Raw genomic sequence first — 20,367 nt, forward strand, 5'->3', positions numbered from 1 at the left:
CCTTTTATTGTTTCTTTAATTTCTTGAAGGAAAAAGTAATGTATATACTTCTATTTAGAGAAGGCTACTTTTGGATTATTTGGGCTCGTCGCCATACCTGTCTCTCGTTGACTGACTGGCTTGTGTTGTTCGTTGTGTGTCCTGTCCTGTCCGATGATGGGTAGTTCGCGAATGAGCGTTAGTGATGATGGATCAACTCGTTCGCGAATGAGCTTTTGAGGAGTCGTTCGCGATTCGCGAATGAGCCGACTCTAAGAGCCGGCTTTTTTAGTTGAACTTCGGGAGCTGGCTCGCATATCTGAAGAGCCAACTCTATTTTTTCAAATTTAGCCTATAGAAATTAAATAATTATGTAATAAAAATTGAAATATTATAGTCAAAGTCATTTAAAGAGCCGTTTGTGAGCCAAAGAGCCGGCTCTTTTCAGTGAGCTGAGTCAAAAGAGCCGAATTCCCATCACTACTATGCGTGCTTTCGAAAACCCGCCCAACTCTACCTCTGATTGGCTTACAATGAAATTTTACTCTACCTCAGCCAATCGTCAGCATTTATGCGCTTGTCTCGTGCTCTGCCCACTAACCAAGGAAGAACAGTAAAAAAAAGTATTTGCCTCTCGCTCAGAGATCTAGTTGGTCTGATGAAAAAAAAAAAAACAGCTTCATCATCAGTTATAGTAACGCGCCGCATTTTTTGGCAGTAACGGTAACGGCGTTATTAAGATGAGAAGAGTAATCAATTAGATTACTCGTTACTGGAAAAAGTAATGCCGTTAGTAACGCCGTTATTTATAACGCCGTTATTCCCATCACTGGTTGTAAGCTTACATTTACAGATGGTTTTATAAATTCCCAGGGTCGTATCGTTGATATTGCCACACTGGGTCCTATTTGCAACTGATTGAGACCTGCATTTTGAGCCTTAGTATTCCCCACCCACCCGAAACTGTAAAAATTGCTTTTATTATGCTTTGCACATTCTTGCAAGACAGTTGTTTGTGGGGTGCACCATACTATGTCCTTGTAAATTAGTCCAATATGCCAACATGATCTTGACCCTCCTAATACGTAGCGACATCTCTCCTGCCTCCACCTGTAAAGCTGTTACTGGTGATGTTTTAAATGCCCTGGTACAAATCCGAAGTGCCTGTGCCTGCGCCACGTCAAGCTTTTTAAGGTTAGATTCCGATGCTGACATATACGCTAAGGAACCATAGTCAGAGGCAGTTCTCATGAGAGCCTGATAGATGTTTATTAGCGAAGCTCTACTCACTCCCCAGTCTCGCCCTGATAGACATCTCAACACGTTGTTGATCTTCTTACACTTATTTCTGACCTTATCAATATGCTGACACCAAGTCAACCTCTCATCAAAGAAAACTCCTAGAAACCTCACCACCTTAACCTGTTCCAAATCCTGTCCATACAATTTCAGTGGTACTACATTGTGGCGCTTAGTGAAACATATAACTTGAGTTTTTGGAATTGAGAGTTTAAATCCCCATTTAGAAGTCCATTGTTCAACTTTCTCTATTGCATTTTGCATTTTCTTTCTAAGATATTCTACATTTCCACCCTTAACCCAGAGTGCTCCATCGTCTGCATAAAGTAACTTATCTATATTTCCATTTACCTGATCAAAAATGTCATTTATCATAATATTAAACTCGTCCAGTACTTACAACAAGCTCCGGTAGGTTTCCAAACTGCTTTCTGGATGGCACTGATTGGATAACAAACAAAACTGACACCTAGCCACCCAATGCAAAATAAAATGACAAAGGTTACTCACAACAGAGGATATTTCAACCCCTTACAATTGTATAACACAATAACAAATATGAATTAATATTAAATATCAATAACAAAAATGTATTATACACCAAGAACAATTGAACTGGCCCATATCAGAATATACTGTATTTCTGTTAACAGAACACATAATAAAAAAATATATAAATTTAGCAGGGCGCTTCAATTAATTTGGTCTTTGACGAATTCAAAATATAAATTTCATTAACATTTTACAATGATTCCAATGAATTAGTTAAGTAAGGAATAATTGAAGATGGGCCATTGAATTATTAGAAAAATAATGCACACCTGAGGCGGTGGTCATTACACGGTTACCACACCTCAAAACATCAATCAGATGATATATTTAAAGGGATTCGTCTGTTTTTTGTACTTAAAGGGGGGGTGAAATGCTATTTCATGCATACTGATTTTTTACACTGTTAAAGAGTTGGATTCCCATGCTAAACATGGACAAAGTTTCAAAAATTAAGTTGTACGTTTGAAGGAGTATTTTTGTTCCCAAAATACCACTTCCGGTTTGTCACAAGTTTCGGAAAGTTTTTTTCGAGTATGGGTCTGTGTGACGTTAGATGGAGCGGAATTTCCTTATATGGGTCCTGAGACACTTCTCCCGGAAGAGCGCGCGCTCCCGTACAGCGAGGCTGAGCAGCACAGACATTTCACTTATCAGAGCGATTCACTGATCAGAGTGAGAGCGTCGCGAAAAGTCACAAAAGAAGTGTGTTTTTGGTTGCCAGGGCAAGACAACCATGCACAGATTACCAAAAAAAAACAGCATTAAGGGACCAGTGGATGGAGTTTATTTTTACAGAGCATCAACGGAGTTGTGCAAGTGTTTGTGTTTGTTCCCTGCATTTCGAAGATGCTTGTTTTACAAACAAGGCCTAGTTTGACGACGGACGTATCGTTTATTTCTTAAGGATGATGCAATCCCAACGGAAAAGGGTCACGATCGTGTGTTGGAACCGCAGGCGGTGAGTAAAACTGCTTCAAATATCTCTGCCTCTTTGTTAGTGCGTCCGCCTCCCATGTCGGAGACCCGGGTTCGAGCCCCGCTCAGAGCGAGTCGTTGCTGCTGCTGCTCTCGTTCAGTTTCAGCATCGGGATCTGATTCTAGATCATAAATAAATGGCTGAATCTGACTGTAAGCCATTGTTTGTTTTGGATGATGGTTTTTCCCTCACGGTAATGTCACAGCTTCCAAATGCTCTCAACGCAAACGCCTACTGGTGCTCGTGATTCTTTAGCTCCGCCCACACGTCACGCCTCCAGCCGGTCGTGTTTTCCGGGAAAAATTGGTACAGACTATCTTTCTCTTATGAATATAATAAAACTAAAGACTTTTTGGAGTTATGAAGGATGCAGTACTACTCTATAGGTACTCAAGATTAACAGGATATTGAGTGAAAATGAGCATTTCACCCCCCCTTTAAATTGCTATTATGAGTAGGATTATTTCTTCTGCATCTCATCCATTGCCTCTTGCTGGTACCAAAACGTAATTTTAAAGCTGGTGATGGAGGCTTGAGCCAGTGATAGCATTCAAATGCAGTTATTAATGAAGTTATTTGAAAGAGAACAAGAGAGACAGACACACACACACACACAGAGAGAGAGAGAGAGAGAGAGAGAGAGAGAGAGAGAGAGAGAGAGAGAGAGAGATTTTGTGTGTATTAGGCCAACGTAACTGTGTGTCCATTGCCACTCTTCTGCAGCAGCGTCTCTAAACAGCGCTGTTATTAAATCGCTAGTGAGAAATGTCATGTGTAGCCTTTAAGTAGCTAAACTGTATAGGCTAACTGATAAAATCATCAGGGCAGTGCTGACAACACCTTTTTTTTGGACCGTTATTACAGTTAACTATGTGAAGTGAATATGGAGCTGTAATGCGGTCAGGAGAACTGCCGGGAACTACTTTCGCCTTGTGTTTCCCAGAAAATAATTGCACACCTCAGAACGTTCATCAGCCAATCAGATTCAAGAATTTAACGGCTTCTGTAGTATAATGTTTTTGTGGTCGGTCTCGTGTAAGAGTATTAACTAAAGTTTGTATTATTAACTTAAAGAAAATAAAGTCACAGAATGGAAAACCATTGTGTAAACATATGTTCTACTTGTATTTTTTTTTTTTAAATAAAAAATTAAGAGATTTGTATTAATTAATAAAAAAATAAAATAAATTTTATTTGGTAACTTTTTCAACATTATGTAAAACATAAGCTCCATCAAAGGAGTTAAACGTGTACTTGCTAGAAGACACTTTGGTCTGTTGTATGAGTTTCAGTGTGTTTGTAGTTATACTAAACCATCTAAACTGAACTTTTTTCCCTTCACTCACAGACTTTTTTTATTTTTTAAGTGTAAGAGAGGTCCAAACAAACAATCTCATATTTTAGACAACCTATGGTACATAGAGAGGTGTAATAACTGACTCATGAGTTACAGTGAGAGAGCTTTATATATTTCATTTAGTCCCTCACACCTGTGTGCCGATCCACATTTTTTTTAGATGACCGTTAATTTCCTTATAGTCACAAAAAAAGCCGTTTTGTTTATCAGAAAGGAAACTTCATCCTGTGTTAAATAATAATGTTAATACCTGTTGTAGACATTTTTACAATATTCTTTTCTTCTGTTACAGCTTTTAAAGACATGAAAATGAAATCAATCCTGGTGATGTTTTATTACACCACTTGTGAGAAAAATATATATATATACAGAATCAGAATCAGAAAGAGCTTTATTGCCAAGTATGCTTACGCATACAAGGAATTTGTTTTAGTGACATAAGCTTCCAGTACACAGAGACAACAACACACAGAAAAAATAAATAAATTACAAATCGGCAAATAAAAAAGAGATTTACAAATTGGCAAATAAATAAGTGTATAAACAATTGTGCTATAAATGATAATGGAATAGGATTGAGTGAGATGCAGGAATGTTCTAGGATGGAGGGTTAACAAATAAATATAAGGATATTGCACGTTTATAAGCATAAGTAGGGAACATTTAACTGTTCATGAGGTAGATTGCCTGGGGGAAGAAACTGTTCTTGTGCCTTGCTGTTCTGGTGTTTGCGGCTCTGAGGCGCTGGCCAGATGGCAAAAGTTCAAAGATGGGGTGACTTGGATGTGAGGGATCCAGAGTGATTTTCTGAGCCCTTTTCCTCACTCTGGATGTATACAGTTCTTGAAGGGTGGGCAGGGGAGCACCAATAATCCTTTCAGCAGTCCGAACAGTTCTCTGTAGTCTTCTAATGTCTGATTTTGTTGCTGAACCAAACCATACAGTTATTGAAGTACAGAGGACAGACTCAATGATGGCCGAGTAGAACTGTTTCAGCAGCTCCTGTGGCAAGTTAAACTTCCTCAGCTGGCAAAGGAAACACAACCTTTGCTGGGCCTTTTTAACAATGGAGTCAACGTGATTGTCCCACTTCAGGTCCTGAGAGATGGTGGTTCCCAGGAATCTGAATGACTCCACTGCAGTCACAGTGCTGTTCATGATGGTGAGTGGAGAAAGTCCAGGTGGGTTTCTCCTAAAGTCCACGATCATCTCCACTGTTTTGAGCGTGTTCAGCTCCAGGTTGTTAAAACTGCACCAGACAGCCAGCTGCTCAACCTCTTGTCTGTAAGCAGACTCATCACTGTCCTGGATGAGGCCAATGACTATAGTGTCGTCTGCAAACTTTAGGAGCTTGACAGAGGGGTCTTTAGAGGTGCAGTCGTTGGTGTACAGGGAGAAAAGCAGAGGGGAGGGAACACATCCCTGAGGGGCACCAGTGTTGGTGGAGCAGCTGTTTGATGTGAATTTCCCCAGTCTCACTAACTGTTGCCTATCTGTCAGAAAGCTGGTGATCCACTGACAGATAGAGCTAGGAACAGAGAGCTGGGTCAGTTTGGTCTGAAGGGCTGTTGGGATGATGGTGTTGAATGCCGAACTAAAGTCCACAAATAGGATCCTCACATAAGTCCCTGTTTTGTCCAGATATTGCAGGATGAAGTGCAATCCCATGTTGATTGCATCATCCATGGACCTGTTTGCTCGGTAAGCAAACTGGAGGGGGTCCAGTAAGGGTCCAGTGATGTCCTTCAGATAAGCCAGAACCAGTTTTTCAAACGACTTCATGACGACAAACGTTAGAGCCACAGGTCTGTAGTCGTTAAGTCCTGTTATCTTGGGTTTCTTTGGGATGGGGATGATGGTGGAGCGTTTGAAGCAGGAAGGTACTTCACACAACTCCAGGGATCTGTTGAAGATCTGTGAAAAGATGGGGGCCAGCTGGTCAGCACAGATTTTCAGACAGGCTGGTGTAACACCATCTGGGCCTGGTGCTTTTCTTCTTTTGTTCTTCTTGAAGACCTGGCGCACATCATCTTCACAGATTTGAAGAGCAGGAGGTGTGGAGGGTGGGATTGCAGGATGTGTTAATGGTTGTGTAGGGAGATGGTCAGAATGGGTGTTGGGATTTTCAAATCTGCAATAAAACTCATTCAGGTCGTTAGCAAGTCGTTGATTAGCCTCAGTGCAAGGGGATGGTGTCTTGTAGTTCGTGATGGCTCTTAGACCTCTCCACACTGAAGTTGAGTTGTTGGAAGTAAACTGGTCTTCCAACTTTTTAGCGTAGGTCTTTTTAGCCGCTCTGATCTCTTTGTTCAGTGTGTTCCTGGCCTGATTGTACAAGACCCTGTCCCCATTTCTGTAGGCATCCTCTTTGGCCTGACAAAGATGTCTGAGTTTTACTGTAAACCATGGCTTATCATTGTTGAATGTTAAATAAGTCCTGGTAGGAATGCATATATCTTCACAGAAACTAATATATGAGGTTACGGTCTCTGTGAGTTCATCCAGATCGGTGGTAGCAGCTTCAAAAACACTCCAATCAGTGAGGTCAAAACAAGATTGTAAATCCTGCTCTGTTTCGCCGGTCCATCTCTTCACAGTCCTTACTACAGGTTTAGCAGGTTTAAGTTTTTGCTTGTAGGACGGTATAAGATGAACCAGACAGTGATCAGAACGTCCCAAAGCTGCTCGTGGAACAGAGTGATATGCAACCTTTATTGTGGTGTAACAGTGATCCAATATATTACTGTCTCTGGTGGGACATGTAACATGCTGTCTGTATTTTGGCAGTTCACGGGAGAGATTGGCTTTGTTAAAGTCCCCAAGAATGATTAAAGCTGAGTCCGGGTGTTGTTGTTCTGTGTCTGTGATCTGATCAGCAAGTTTCTGTAAAGCTGAGCTCACATGCGCTTGCGGAGGAATGTAAACACTGACCAGAATGAACGAGTGAAACCCCCGCCGCGAATAGAACGGCTTGCAGTTAATGAAGAGTGTTTCGAGATTTGAGCAGCACGTCTTCTTTAACACAGTTACATCTGTACACCACCGTTCATTGATGTAAAAGCATGTCCCGCCGCCGTGCGATTTCCCAGTTGCTTCTGATTCGCGATCCGCTCTAAACAGCTGAAAGCCCGGCAGATGGAGCGCGCTGTCCGGTATGGCGTCATTCAGCCAGGTTTCCGTGAAACACAAAGCAGCAGAGTGAGAGAAATCCTTATTCCCCCGTCTGCGCGTCCTTGAGCGCCGCCGCTCCTCTGATAACAACGTTCAGTAAAACGTCTGAATAATTTAAATCCGGTAAAAGATCTTGTGGTGTGTTCTGCCGAATGTTCAGCAGTTCATCCCTGGTGAAACTGATCGTGTTTGTTAAACAAAAAACAGGAAAAACGAACAAAAACAGCACAAACACTGGAGAGCCAAGCACTGAAGCAGCCATGTGCGGCGCCATCGAGTACTAATGTATGTGTGTGTGTGTGTATATATACAGTATATATACACACACACACACACACATAATTCTTTTTTTTTTTATCGTTCACTATACCACAAAATATTTCCACCACACAGTCAGGTGATGAAGCTTGTAGATGAATAAAGTAGTCTTCCAGTAATAATTTATTCTGTACTGAACTTAATCTTTTTACATTCTCATTTAAAAACACCTGTCAAGTTTGTAGAAATTTAGCATTAATAGTTTTTCATAAAAGTGTACCATGAAGTGTGTTAATTATTATGTTGATAATTATATTGTTAATTTAAAAGTTCTTTTGTAACATATTTTTATATATTTGTATTTAAACATTTAAACAAAATATTACACCATTATCACAGTTTTTTTAAGTTGTACCTCGCAGAAATGTTATTGTTGACGTCAAAGGCTGTGCAGCTTCAATTTAGAGTAAATGTGTAATTGTGTAATTCACCGTGGCTAATGCTAATACTAGTACAATATTTCATATATTTGTGAATTACATAAAGTGATGCTCAGTATCATGAACTTTAGAAACAGTCCCCTCACCCTCACGCACTCACACACAATCACCAGATCAAGGTAATGATTTGCTTCTTGAAATGTGTTATTTATTCATTAATCAAACTTAGCAGTACATCTTTAGTCTGGTCAGACAGTTTTAACTCTTTTATTGTCAACTAGCAACTCAAACAAGCTCAAGTAATGACTCCATCACCTCACCTCCAATCACGACCACCACATCTCTCACCTCCACACAACCCACCTCAACCTTACACACATCCACCAGCATCACGGGTAACTCCACAACACTTGTGCTCTCTGAACAAATGATTGATGATTATTGAGACAAAATTGCTTGATTTATGATGATTAACATTTAAATATGTGTTTTTCTCAGATACAACAGAAGGAACATGTGAGTATTTGTTTGTCTTTTGTGTGAAGTCAACTTTAATTGTGTTGTTCAAGACACAGTTTCTTCTTGTGAGTTTGTGACTGTTCATACACACTTACACACAGGTCAGTACAGCGTTTTGAAGAGTGTGAAAGAAAATGAAGCTCATGTGGTGAATATCAAGGGCTCTAAGGACCAAATATACACAATCAGGATAAAGGAGAAGCACAATGAGATCCGTGCTGCGGAAATATATAACCAAACTGTCTTTAAAATTCCTTTTGAATGGTTAAAACCATGCACTGTGTACACCGTCAGTGTGGATGACTGTAAACTCAGTGGAAACAACATCTTTACTTCCAGTAGTAAGTGTGAAAAAAAGATTTCTGCATGAGTTAAAACATACTGAAATAGACTCAGATGGGACATTATTTACAGTGACCTCACACTTAAAAATATACAGTTTATTTACACTTAACAGAATCATATTTTGACATTGTATTTAAGTTTTTTTTTTTTTTTTTTTTTTTTTTTTTTTTTGAAAGATCATTCATTGAGCAGCAGCTTGTACTTGTAACTTGTATGTGAATAGATGATGGTCATCTTTCCAGCTATCAAACATATGTGTTTCTAAAAAACATTTGTATAATAGAAACAATGCATGGATGCATAAAGAACAAACTGAAGTTTGATTTTATATTTTAGTAACTTAAAATGGGTCTGGACAAAACAAATGAGCATCTCTGATCGCAGCATCATTACTTCTGCCATTGCTTTAGTCTGTTTTTGAAAAAGCTGTTACAATACTTGCCTCGTTTCAGCCGTTTCTAAATGCATTGCTAAATTGCAATAATAAAACGAATTTAGCCACATAACAATGCATAGTTAGGAGAGCAAACAGAACAAAAGCTGTTCACTCGGTTAAATCCCAAAATCTCATAATCTAAATCTCATAATAATTCAATTATTAAAAGTTGAGTTGCATAATATAATTTTGATGAAGTTAAATCAAATGTTTTTTTTTTCTTTTTTTTTCTCAAACTTCCCACAGATGCAGCAAAAAGTAATGCAGGTTATGTGTTACATAATGAAATGATCATGTCATTTTTAAATACTAGTTTTTGTTTTCAAATACTCTTTGGGGGCTTTGTATTTAGAAGATTTCTGCACAAATTGAAACATACTGAAATAAACTCAGATGGGACATCATTTACAGTGACCTCACACTTAAAAATATCCAGTTTATTTACACTTAACAGATTCATATTTTGTTACATAACACAATGATAGTCATTTTTAAATGTGATTTTTAAGTCTCCAAATACTCTTTATTTATTTATTTTAACAGCATAGAGAGCAATAACAATTCTTATATTTCAGGTTTTTGAACTGTGTTTGTATGTTGCTGAATAGATATTGTGAAGTAATATGTATTGTCTCTAATTTCTTGTACAGAAAAAGTGGAAACTCTTAAAAAAACTGTTGTGACAAGCGTGACAGATAATGAAGTGTGTTTGAAAGGAGAATTCACTGGTATTCAATGGGATCTGACTGAATGTGTTGAAATAACGGAGCAAAACTCTTGTGCCCACACACACACCGTTGTACTGGACACATGTAACTACACAATGAATGTTGCTCTGCCCCCAGGTTGGTATTTAATAAACTCAACAGATGGATCATTATTCAGTTCAATTTTTACTGCTGTTTAAACCGTTCACGCATAGTGGTTACTACAGTGGACAGCTATTAAAAAAGCATGTACTTGAATTTGCAACCAAGTGGCAAATGTCCCCCTCCAAACCAAGATGGCCAAGGGTCAGTCAGACATGCCATGTTGCTCCGGAATATCCACCCATTCTTTCTATCCTAGGAGACTCTTGTAGGTAAAAAATATATATATTGCAGCATCAAGCAATATCTAATGAGTCATATCACAGTAAAAAAAAAAAAAAAAGTTTTGAATTTAGATTGAGAGAAAACTGATTAATCACATGTCCACTGTAGTGGACGTCATGCATCAATTGCTATATTTCAGCTACAATTCATAATTATAATGTGAATATTGTTTTTGAAACTTAAAACTTAATCTGCAGTGATTTTTTACTGTAAATACATGTATTTGTATTATTAGAATGTAATTTGCATTGACATCGAACGTCATTTGATTACATGTATGACACTTGTAATGCATTACTTTATACTTTTAACATCAAAAAAGTAATCTGAATGCCTTGTGCATGTTACTTGTAATGCATTACCCCCAACACTGATCATTTCAGATGAGATTGAAAAAACATATCGCTAGGTTTTCTCAGAGGAGGGCTATGATAGAAATGTGCATGTCCATCTTGAACGTAATCAGAATTATCAGCTAATAAGGGTAAATATCCATACTCTGGTGCACTGGAGGGAGCATACCTTGACAGGCTGTAGACAATTCTGATCGAATCATGTCCTCACGTTCTAATATCAAAGATACGCAAAGTGCAACTTGTATGAAGTTGTATGAAGCCTTTGCAATATTTCGCATATATATTTTTTGTATATATTTTATAGTTTTCACATGATTTAATATAATTGTATTGATTAGTTTGTTAAATTTACATACTTTATTTGTTTGATTATTGTCTTATATTTATTATCTTCAGTTTAAACCATAACCGCATGCTGTCCACTCAAGTGGACATCTGAAGATCTCTTTGTAAAATTTGTAAAAATAAAATAAAATACAAATCAATTCTTGTTTTTTATGCCCTATAAGAGCAATAAAAAAAATTAAATTGAAAAATTTCTGAAAAAATCCTGACTGAGGTTATCATAATTCTTGCATGAAAGGCACAGATGTACTGTCTGTAAAGTAAAGATGAATGTTAAATCAATCTCACTCTCTCTCATGATGTAGAATTGACTGTTTTTCAGTTCATGAGTGTGAATTTGAATTGGTCACAAAACACAGAAGTGTCCTCAATTAGAATTTTATTGGCATTAATTATAAAATGACTGAATAAAATATAATGTTAAACATTATACATTCCTTTAGAAGGCATTTCAAACACTGATTATTAATATCTGTTTAATATGTTGTTTCTTTGCTACAAGTATCCAACATATTTTGTGTCTCATAACAAAATTAAAACAAGCTTAAAGCAGTTTTACACAAATATTATAATTTTGATTTTACTTGCATTTTAATTCTACATTTTGTTTGCTGCCTTAATTCAAATTCATTGTCATTTTTCCTGTTTGTTGCGGACATGTTTGTGATGTGACTTGAAAAGTTTGATCTGTATTTTATTTATTTATTTTTAATGAACTAAATGTTTATGTTTCAGTCAAGCCGCAAATAAACTTCAAGAAAACTATTCCCTCTCAGTTTGAATGGATGAATAAACCAGAACGATGTAATGCTGCACTGCTTAACATCAACTGCATCAATAATGAGAACAGTAAGTAATGGACATGTTTTGATGGCACTGTGAATCAATAATAACTTTTTTATTATTATTATTGTATTCATACCATATATTTGTTGATGATTTAACAGACAACCAGATGATTAATACATTTAAATTTTTTTTAATTTTTTCTTCTTTATTTGTCAGAAAACAGCATAATTTATGGTTCAAATACCCCAGTGTTATTATTACCAGACACACAGTACACCTGCACTGGAGAATATCCTCGTGAGAAACAACCCATCAAGAGTAATGAGCTCGACATTCAGATCAAATGTGGTGAGTTTATTTCAAACACAGATGGCTCTGGTTCAGAGTTCTTCCTTTTTTTCTCCTGCACACCTGAAAATATTTACCAGTAATGTCATGATAACTATGAAAAAATAATATATATTACGAAAGGCGGACAGATGAGATTTATCTTTAACCAGATTCCATGTTCAAACGCACTGAATCATCTCCACATCATTACACTCGCACCTCTATGTTTCACTCTGGAGACGGTGTTCTTTGGGTTGAGCTCCTGTCCCTTCTTACTCCAAACACAGGCAACATCTCCATGACAAAAGAGCTCTACTTTTGTTTTATCTGAGCGAACGATGTGTTTTCAGTAGAGTTTTTCTCCAGGATGTCCTTCAAACTTCAGTCTAGCTTGGAGGTGTCTCTTCTTCAGAAGAAGTGTTTTTCTTGGTCTGCAGCCGCACAGTCTATTCCTGTCCGAGCCTCTAGTGTCCGTCTTCATTGAGACTTGACTGAATCATTCACTAGAGTCTCCGCAGTTGTTCTTGGGTCTTTAGAAACCTCTCTCAATGGTTAAAAAAAAAAAAAAAGATATCTTTCCCTTCTTGTGGCTGTTTTCCACTCTGTGGGTCTCTTCAAACTTCTTGTACTTCTAATAGTAATAGTTAATACTTCTCAAGGCTGTTCTTGACATTGGAAAATGCTTTGATAAATGTGTTTATGCTTCTCTTCCTTTGTTACATTTTTTTTTGTGTGTGTGTCTTTGCCATGATGACAGTACATATTATTTTGCTTCATCATTAGTTTACAGTGTATTTTAAAGGTTTAGAGGATTATGTTAATTAGGCAAGTTAGGTTAGTTAACGAATGTCATTGAAAAACAGTGGTTTGTTCTAAAGCAATTTTTTAAAATCATACTTTTATTCCAGTCAAATTGAAATAAGCTTTCTCCAGATTAAAAATATAATAAGAAATACTGTTTAAATTCCCTTGCTCCGTTAAACATCATTTGTGAAATATCTGAAAAAGGACTAAAAGTTTATAGGGGGCTTAATAATTTTGTCTTCAACTGTATATAATAGGGGTTAAATAACTTCTGTTTTTTTTTTGTTTGTTTTTTTAAGTCGACTGTTATGTGATGAAATTCGAGTCAAAATCGACTAGTAGCTGATGACGTCATTAATAGACCGGAGAATGGAACACCGTGTGCACAGCTATGGCACAGGCTATAACAATGCTGCCCACAATGGCTAGTGCTCCTATAACAGCTAATTTTGATCAGTTCTTTTGTCTCTGGGTCATTGTATTTCTCACATATTTCTGCTTGTTCTAAATCAGATACAGATAAAGTAGCACAGTTAAGATTCATTTGAATGTGTGTGTGAATTAATTCTAACTGGCAGCATCTCTCCAGTAGTAGGGAGGCTGTGGAGTTTAGTTATTAAGAAATATATGCTTGAACTCACAGAACAGTGTTGACCGGCAGCCATATCACCCTGGAGCCCAAGACTGGTCGCCCACTGAAGCTAAGCAGGGCTGAGCCTGGTCAGTACCTGGATGCGAGACCTCCTGAGAAAACTAGGTTGCTGCTGGAAGAGGTGCTAGTGAGGCCAGCAGGGGGTGCTCACCCTGTGATCTGTGTGGGTCCTAGCGCCCCAGTGATGGGGACACTATACTGTCAACAAGCACCGTCCTTCGGCTGAGACGTTAAACCGAGGTCCTGACTCTCTGTGGTCATTAAAAATCCCAGGATGTCTTTCGAAAAGAGTAGAGGTGTGACCTCGGCATCCTGGCTCAATTCGCCCATTGGCCTCGGACCATCATGGCCTCCTAACAATCCCCATATCTGCTGATTGGCTTCTTCACTCTGTCTCCTCTTCACCAGTAAGCTGGTGTGTGGTGGGCGTTCTGGCGCAATATGGCTGCCATCGCATCATCCAGGTGGATGCTGCACACTGCACTGTAAAAACTAAAGGTTCCTGGAGGCACCTTTTGGGGTTCTTCACTTCGCCACACCGGCGGAACCGTCTGAAGAGCCTCTAGGCACCGCTCTAAATGGGGGTGGTTCTCTGAGGAACTTTCAATGGTTCCTGGAGGAACCCTTTTATTATGATGGCCAGGAACCACCTGGGGTGCTTCAAGGCACCATTTCCCTAATTTCAGTTTTTTAATGCCACCACCCCCCGGTTTATTTGTCCTGCTATTGACCTTTTTAATGATTAAAAATAAAACAAATGCGTATAAAACAGTTTATTGATAAACAACAACAATATCCATAATCACAATAGTGCACATCACAATCCCATTCATGGCAACATCAATGTTAATACTGCTATAAATAACAACAACAAAAAAAACATTTACACCTTGGTAAAATTAGAAACAAATAAATGTGACTCAATAATCTTAGAACTTTAAAAAAACATTTTATGTATGTATGTTGAACAGAACACAGTTACTCATAGTAAGGTGAACTCATGTCGGCAGGTTCATCAGCAAGAAGCTCCTCACCATCAGGAAAGTCTGCAGTGCCGCTCTCATCTAATGGGTTTCCTGTTATTACCACAGCTGTTCTAAGATTATGTGTAGGCTGTTCATTGAAAAAAAGAGTGATTTACATAAAATTAAATAATAATATATTTACATTTATTCATTTAGCACAGGTATTTTTTTATCTTAAAAATGAGGAACACCACAGGAATTATTTATGTCATATTATTGCATTGATTAATGGTTGTAGACTAATTAAGTGCACAATGTGTGTATAATGTGTGTGTGTACACTACATATGTCTACACACATGGACAAACTCATACTTACCTCATCATATACAGTCCAGGACAGCAGGATCATCATGTAACAGGAAGGGCAATGGTATAATTTCTCTAAAATAAAAAAAATAAAAAAGAACTGTTAATAACCTATAAATAATTTAATGTTTTAGAAGGGTTTCTGGTGTGTGTCTGCAACCATTCACTTATTTACACACCTGCAAAATATGAGGTACGTCCAGAGAGATCTGTTTATTGTCAGCCAGCATCAGACTTCAGCAGCTGTCCACTGCCTCACAGGTGTCCACTACAGAGACACATTTCTTCATTAACTGCTGAATAAAAAATAACATATGGGTAGTTTTTTATTGTTTAATTCAGTTCAGTGTAAAAGTGTATAGTCATATATAATTTTGGATTAGGCCAAGCTGAAACACTATTTCAGTTATTTCAATGTCAAATAAATAATTAAATACTTAACTTACATATTGCTGCTCTGTGAAGCTTTTGAGACTTTCAGAGAAGTCATACTGGATTTTCTGAGGAGAGAAAATTATCAAAACCAGTTTAAGTACGTTATGTGCAAATGTAACGTACGTTAACATGGATGTGTAACTATTTAACAAACGTAAACGAAAGAGATACAATGAATAAACGTAACTATCATGCGTACACCAAACTAATAGTTATTGTTTGTGACCTTGTGTTTGTGGTCTCCATTTCGTCCCACAAAGTGCATTAGACTCGTAAGCATCGCGGCTATTAAATTAATGGTTAAAACAAACATACAAAAAAACAAAAACAAACATACAGTCTAATGTGTCAGTGTAGGAATTAGTATACAAATAATAAATCTGTGTATTTATTTCGGAGTCTTAACTCACCTTGCGCAGCGGCTGTTTCTTACTCTCTTTGAGGAATGGAGCCGTTACTTCTTTGTATTTGAAATCGCTCTTCCACGCACGCGCGCGCGAGCAAACAGTAGGAGCGCGAGGACGCGTCCCAACCTCATGCATTTTCTTCTTGACAACAGCTGAACAATTATTTCTGAATAATTTAAACATATTTTATTAGCCAAATTAAAAAAAAACTCTAAATATTACTATTGTACCGATTGTTATAATTAGAATATTTTTTTTATTAAAGTAATGCGTAATGAGTCATATTTAGTTCAATCATATTTTTAATGTTTGCTTTAAAGTTTCAAGGTAAACTATCCACCTTCAAATGATTTAACATTTAGCCTATTTCAATAAAACTATTTTAAGTTATTAAGTTATTTTATTTATTTATTTATTTTTGTTTTGACAGAACAGTGTGAAGATTTTTACATTTAGTTTTTTTTTTTTTTCACATGGAAAGTGCCACAAAAGTTATTGTTCCAACACATTCCTAAAAAGTAATTATTAATAATAATAATAATCAGTCAAATTTCATTTTTGTCACATGAATCTCTTGGTTCTTCCAGATGCTGGCTTTTACAAGTGAGATCTTCCAGGAACCATTTTAATGTTAACAGAGCTTACAGTAACCCTTTTTTTAAATGTGAGTTCCTCCAGGAACATTCAGAGCACTTTGAGGTCTCATACGTGTGCGGAAATTTCGGATCTGATTTGAGCCTCGGATACGTTCAAATATTTGAACTTCTGCGACTAGACCGTATGTGAACGCCCGACAGATGTGAAGTATTCTAATCAAAACTATAGGTGCAAGGCCAGAATTACCAATATTTTGTTAACATTAACATTATCCTTTAAACACTATTTCTGTAAAATGGTGGTTATAATAATTATGGCAGAAATAACTATTTAATAATTATTAAACCATTATTTACGTTGATTAGCCCCATAAAACCAGTTCGGTAAAACTGGCAAGATATTCACAGATTCGACTTTTCCGGATCAATAACTCGCGAGCAAAACGTTTTTGGTACACGAATTATGCCTTTATTTACTCGTAGTGATGTAGTAAACGAGCTACAAGCGAGTTTCCCTGAAAACAAGCTTTCCTCCGCTCTGTACAAAATACGTTGATCTCAATGCGCTGGTCCTAAGGGACCGTCTGCAAAGTGCGAAACGCTAAAAAGGTTACTAATAAAATACTCAATAACTTCACAGTAACACACTGAAGTGTCACCAAATTCAGTTCACACATCACTGGTCTCCTGCTGGTTATACTACAACTTTCATTTTGTAAGTAATTGCTTTGGCACATTTTTTAAATTTTTATTAATAAAAATAGTTAATAAATTAATCATTATTGGACATAATATTTAATAACTTTACTGTAACACACTGTACTTTCACCAAATTCAGTTCACACATCACTGCTCTCCTGCTGGTTATACTACAACTTTCATTTTGAAAGAAATTGCTTTGGCACATTTTTTTTAAAAGTTTTTATTAATAAAAATAGTTAATAAATTAATCATTATTGGACATAATATTTAATAACTTTGCTGTAACACACTGTACTTTCACCAAATTCAGTTCACACGTCACTGCTCTCCTGCTGGGTATACTACAACTTTCATTTTGAAATAAATTGCTTTGGCACATTTTTTTGAATTTTTATTATGAAAAATAGTTAATGAATTCACTATAATTGGACATAATAGCTAATAACTTTAATGTAACACACTGTACATTCATCAAATTCAGTTCACACATCACTGCTCTCCTGCTGGTTTTACTACAACACTCATATTGAAAATAATTGCTTTGGCACATTTTTTATGATCTTTTTTTTTATAAGAAATAGTTAATAACTTTATTGTAACACACTGTACTTTCACCAAATTCAGTTCACACATCACTGTTCTCCTGCTACTTATACTACAATGTTGGTTTTAAAAATAGTTGCTTTTGCACAATTTTTATGATTTTTTTTTTATATGAAAATGTTAATAACGTTACTGTAACACACTGTACATTCATCAAATTCAGTTCACACATCACTGCTCTCCTGCTTGTTATTCTACAACACTCATTTTGAAATTAATTGATGTTGCACATTTTTTATTATGAAAAAAGTTAATAACTTCACCGTTATAGAACATAATAGTTAATACGTTTCCTGTAACACACTGTACATTCATCAAATTCAGTTCACACATCTCTGCTCTCCTGCTGGTTATACTACAACTTTAATTTTGTAAGTAATTGCTTTGGCACATTTTTTTTTATTTTTATTAATAAAAATAGTTAATAAATTAATCATTATTGGACATAATATTTAATAACTTTACTGTAACACACTGTACTTTCACCAAATTCAGTTCACACATCACTGCTCTCCTGCTGGTTATACTACAACTTTCATTTTGAAAGAAATTGCTTTGGCACATTTTTTATAAATTTTTATTAATAAAAATAGTTAATAAATTCCTCATTATTCGACATAATATTTAATAACTTTACTGTAACACACTGTACATTCATCAAAATCAGATCACACATCACTGCTCTCCTGCTGGTTTTACTACAACACTCATATTGAAAATAATTGCTTTGGCACATTTTTTATGATTTTTTATTATTAAAAATAGCTAATAACTTTACTGTAACACACTGTATTTTCATCAAAATCGGTTCACACATCACTGCTCTCCTGCTAGTTTCACTACAACAATCATATTGAAAATAATATCTTTGGCACATTTTTTATGATTTTTTATTATGCAAAATAGGTAATAACTTTACTGTAACACACTGTATTTTCACCAAATTCAGTTCACACATAATGGCTCTCCTGCTGGTTATACTACAGCACTCGTTTTGAAAATAATTGCTTTCACACGTTTTATGAATTTTAAATAAGAAAAAAAAACAGTTAATAACTTTACTGTAACACACTGTGCCTTCATCAAATTCTGTTCACACATCACTGCTCTCCTGCTGGTTATACTACAACACTCATATTGAAAATAATTGCTTTGGCAAATTTGTTATGAATTTTTATCAAGAAAAATAGTTAATAACTTTAACACACTGAACTTTCATCAAAATCAGTTCACACATCACTGCTTTCCTTATGGTTTTACTACAATACTCATATTGAAAATTATTGCTTTGGCACATTTTTTATGATTTTTTATTATGAAAAAAATTTAATAACTTTACTGTAATGCACTGTACTTTCACCAAAATCAGTTCACACATCACTGCTGTCTTGCTGGTTATCCTACAACACTCATTTTTAAATTAATTGCTTTTGCATATTTTTTTGGATTTTTTTATTATGAAAAATAGTTAATAACGTCACCGTTATTGAACATAATAGTTAATAACTTTAATGTAACACACTGTACATTCACCAAATTCAGTTCACACATCACTGGTCTCATGCTGGTTATACTACAACGTTCATTTTGAATGTAATTGCTTTGGTACATTTGTTATGATTATATATTAAGAAAAATAGTTAATTACTTTTCTGTTACACACTGTACTTTCATTAAAATCAGTTCACACATCACTGCTCTCCTTCTGGTTTTACTACAACACTCATATTGAAAATATTTGTGCCGGCACATTTTTTATGATATTTCTTATTATATATCTTCTTATTAAAATAAGTTACTGTAAACTTAATGACACTGTGAGAGTATCTAGTATGTTAGGTGGGTAACAACATCATTTGTGTGAAGTATTCTTATTTTCATTATGTGCTATTAAATTCTACAGTTAACTAAAAAGTAAACTGCATTAGGTATCTGAGTTGAGATACATGTTTGTATTGTGCAGAAACAAAGTCCATAAATTAAGTAATTTTATTACATCGTGAAGTTATGTAGTTACAAAGTTATTACCTATTTTCCATAATGAACAATCATAAAAAAGAAATATGCAAAAGCAATTATTTTCAAAATAAATGTTGAAGTATAACCAGCAGGAGAGCAGTGATGTGTGAACTGAATTTGGTGGAAGTACAGTGTGTTACAGTAAAGTTATTACTATGATGTCCAATAACTGTGAAGTAATTAACAATTTTTCATGATAAAAAATGGTAAATAATGTGCCAAAGGAATAACTTGCAAAAAGAAAGTTGTAGTATAACCAGCAGGAGAGCAGTGATGTGTGAACTGAATTTGGTGAAAGTGCAGTCTGTTACAGTAAAGTTATTAACTGTTTTTCATAATAAAAAAATCATTAAAAATGTGCAAGATTTTTTTTATTTCAATATGAGGGTTGTAGTATAACCAGCAGGTGAGCACTGATGTGTGAACAGAATTTGGTTAAAGTAAAGTTTGCTACAGAAAAGTTATTAACTGTTTTACTTATTTAAAATTCATAAAAAATGTTTAAAAGGTATTATTTTCAAAATGAGTGCTCTAGTATAACCAGCAGGAGAGCAGTTATGTGTTAACTGA

At 36.0% G+C, this 20,367-nt stretch overlaps 1 protein-coding gene and 1 long non-coding RNA gene across 2 annotated transcripts; one reads left to right on the forward strand and one right to left on the reverse strand.

Annotated features, from left to right (window-relative positions):
• Positions 1-1,042: 1,042 nt before the first annotated feature.
• On the forward strand, positions 1,043-11,984 carry LOC113040528 (receptor-type tyrosine-protein phosphatase C-like). Its single transcript, XM_026198847.1, has 5 exons — positions 1,043-1,106; positions 8,314-8,427; positions 8,608-8,892; positions 9,983-10,177; positions 11,863-11,984. Exons 1-5 carry the CDS (start codon positions 1,043-1,045, stop codon positions 11,982-11,984), a joined length of 780 nt encoding a protein of 259 aa, XP_026054632.1.
• A 2,916-nt stretch (positions 11,985-14,900) lies between these two features.
• LOC113040005 (uncharacterized) lies at positions 14,901-15,629 on the reverse strand. The gene is made up of 3 exons (XR_003275132.1): positions 15,482-15,629; positions 15,215-15,331; positions 14,901-15,110 (listed from the first exon to the last, which is right to left on the reverse strand). It is a non-coding gene; the product is annotated as an uncharacterized LOC113040005 (long non-coding RNA).
• Between the last annotated feature and the right edge of the window lie 4,738 nt (positions 15,630-20,367).

The sequence above is a fragment of the Carassius auratus genome, chromosome 22 (assembly GCF_003368295.1).
Source record: "Carassius auratus strain Wakin chromosome 22, ASM336829v1, whole genome shotgun sequence".
NCBI classification, from domain to species: domain Eukaryota; kingdom Metazoa; phylum Chordata; class Actinopteri; order Cypriniformes; family Cyprinidae; genus Carassius; species Carassius auratus.

Coding starts and splice junctions, on each gene's coding strand:
- LOC113040528 (XM_026198847.1), top strand. CDS start 1,043: ATGATCTTGACCCTCCTAATACGTAGCGACATCTCTCCTGCCTCCACC. Junction 1,107..8,313: donor CACCTGTAAAGCTGTTACTG/GTGATGTTTTAA, acceptor ATTGTCAACTAG/CAACTCAAACAAGCTCAAGT. Junction 8,893..9,982: donor CAACATCTTTACTTCCAGTA/GTAAGTGTGAAA, acceptor TTTCTTGTACAG/AAAAAGTGGAAACTCTTAAA.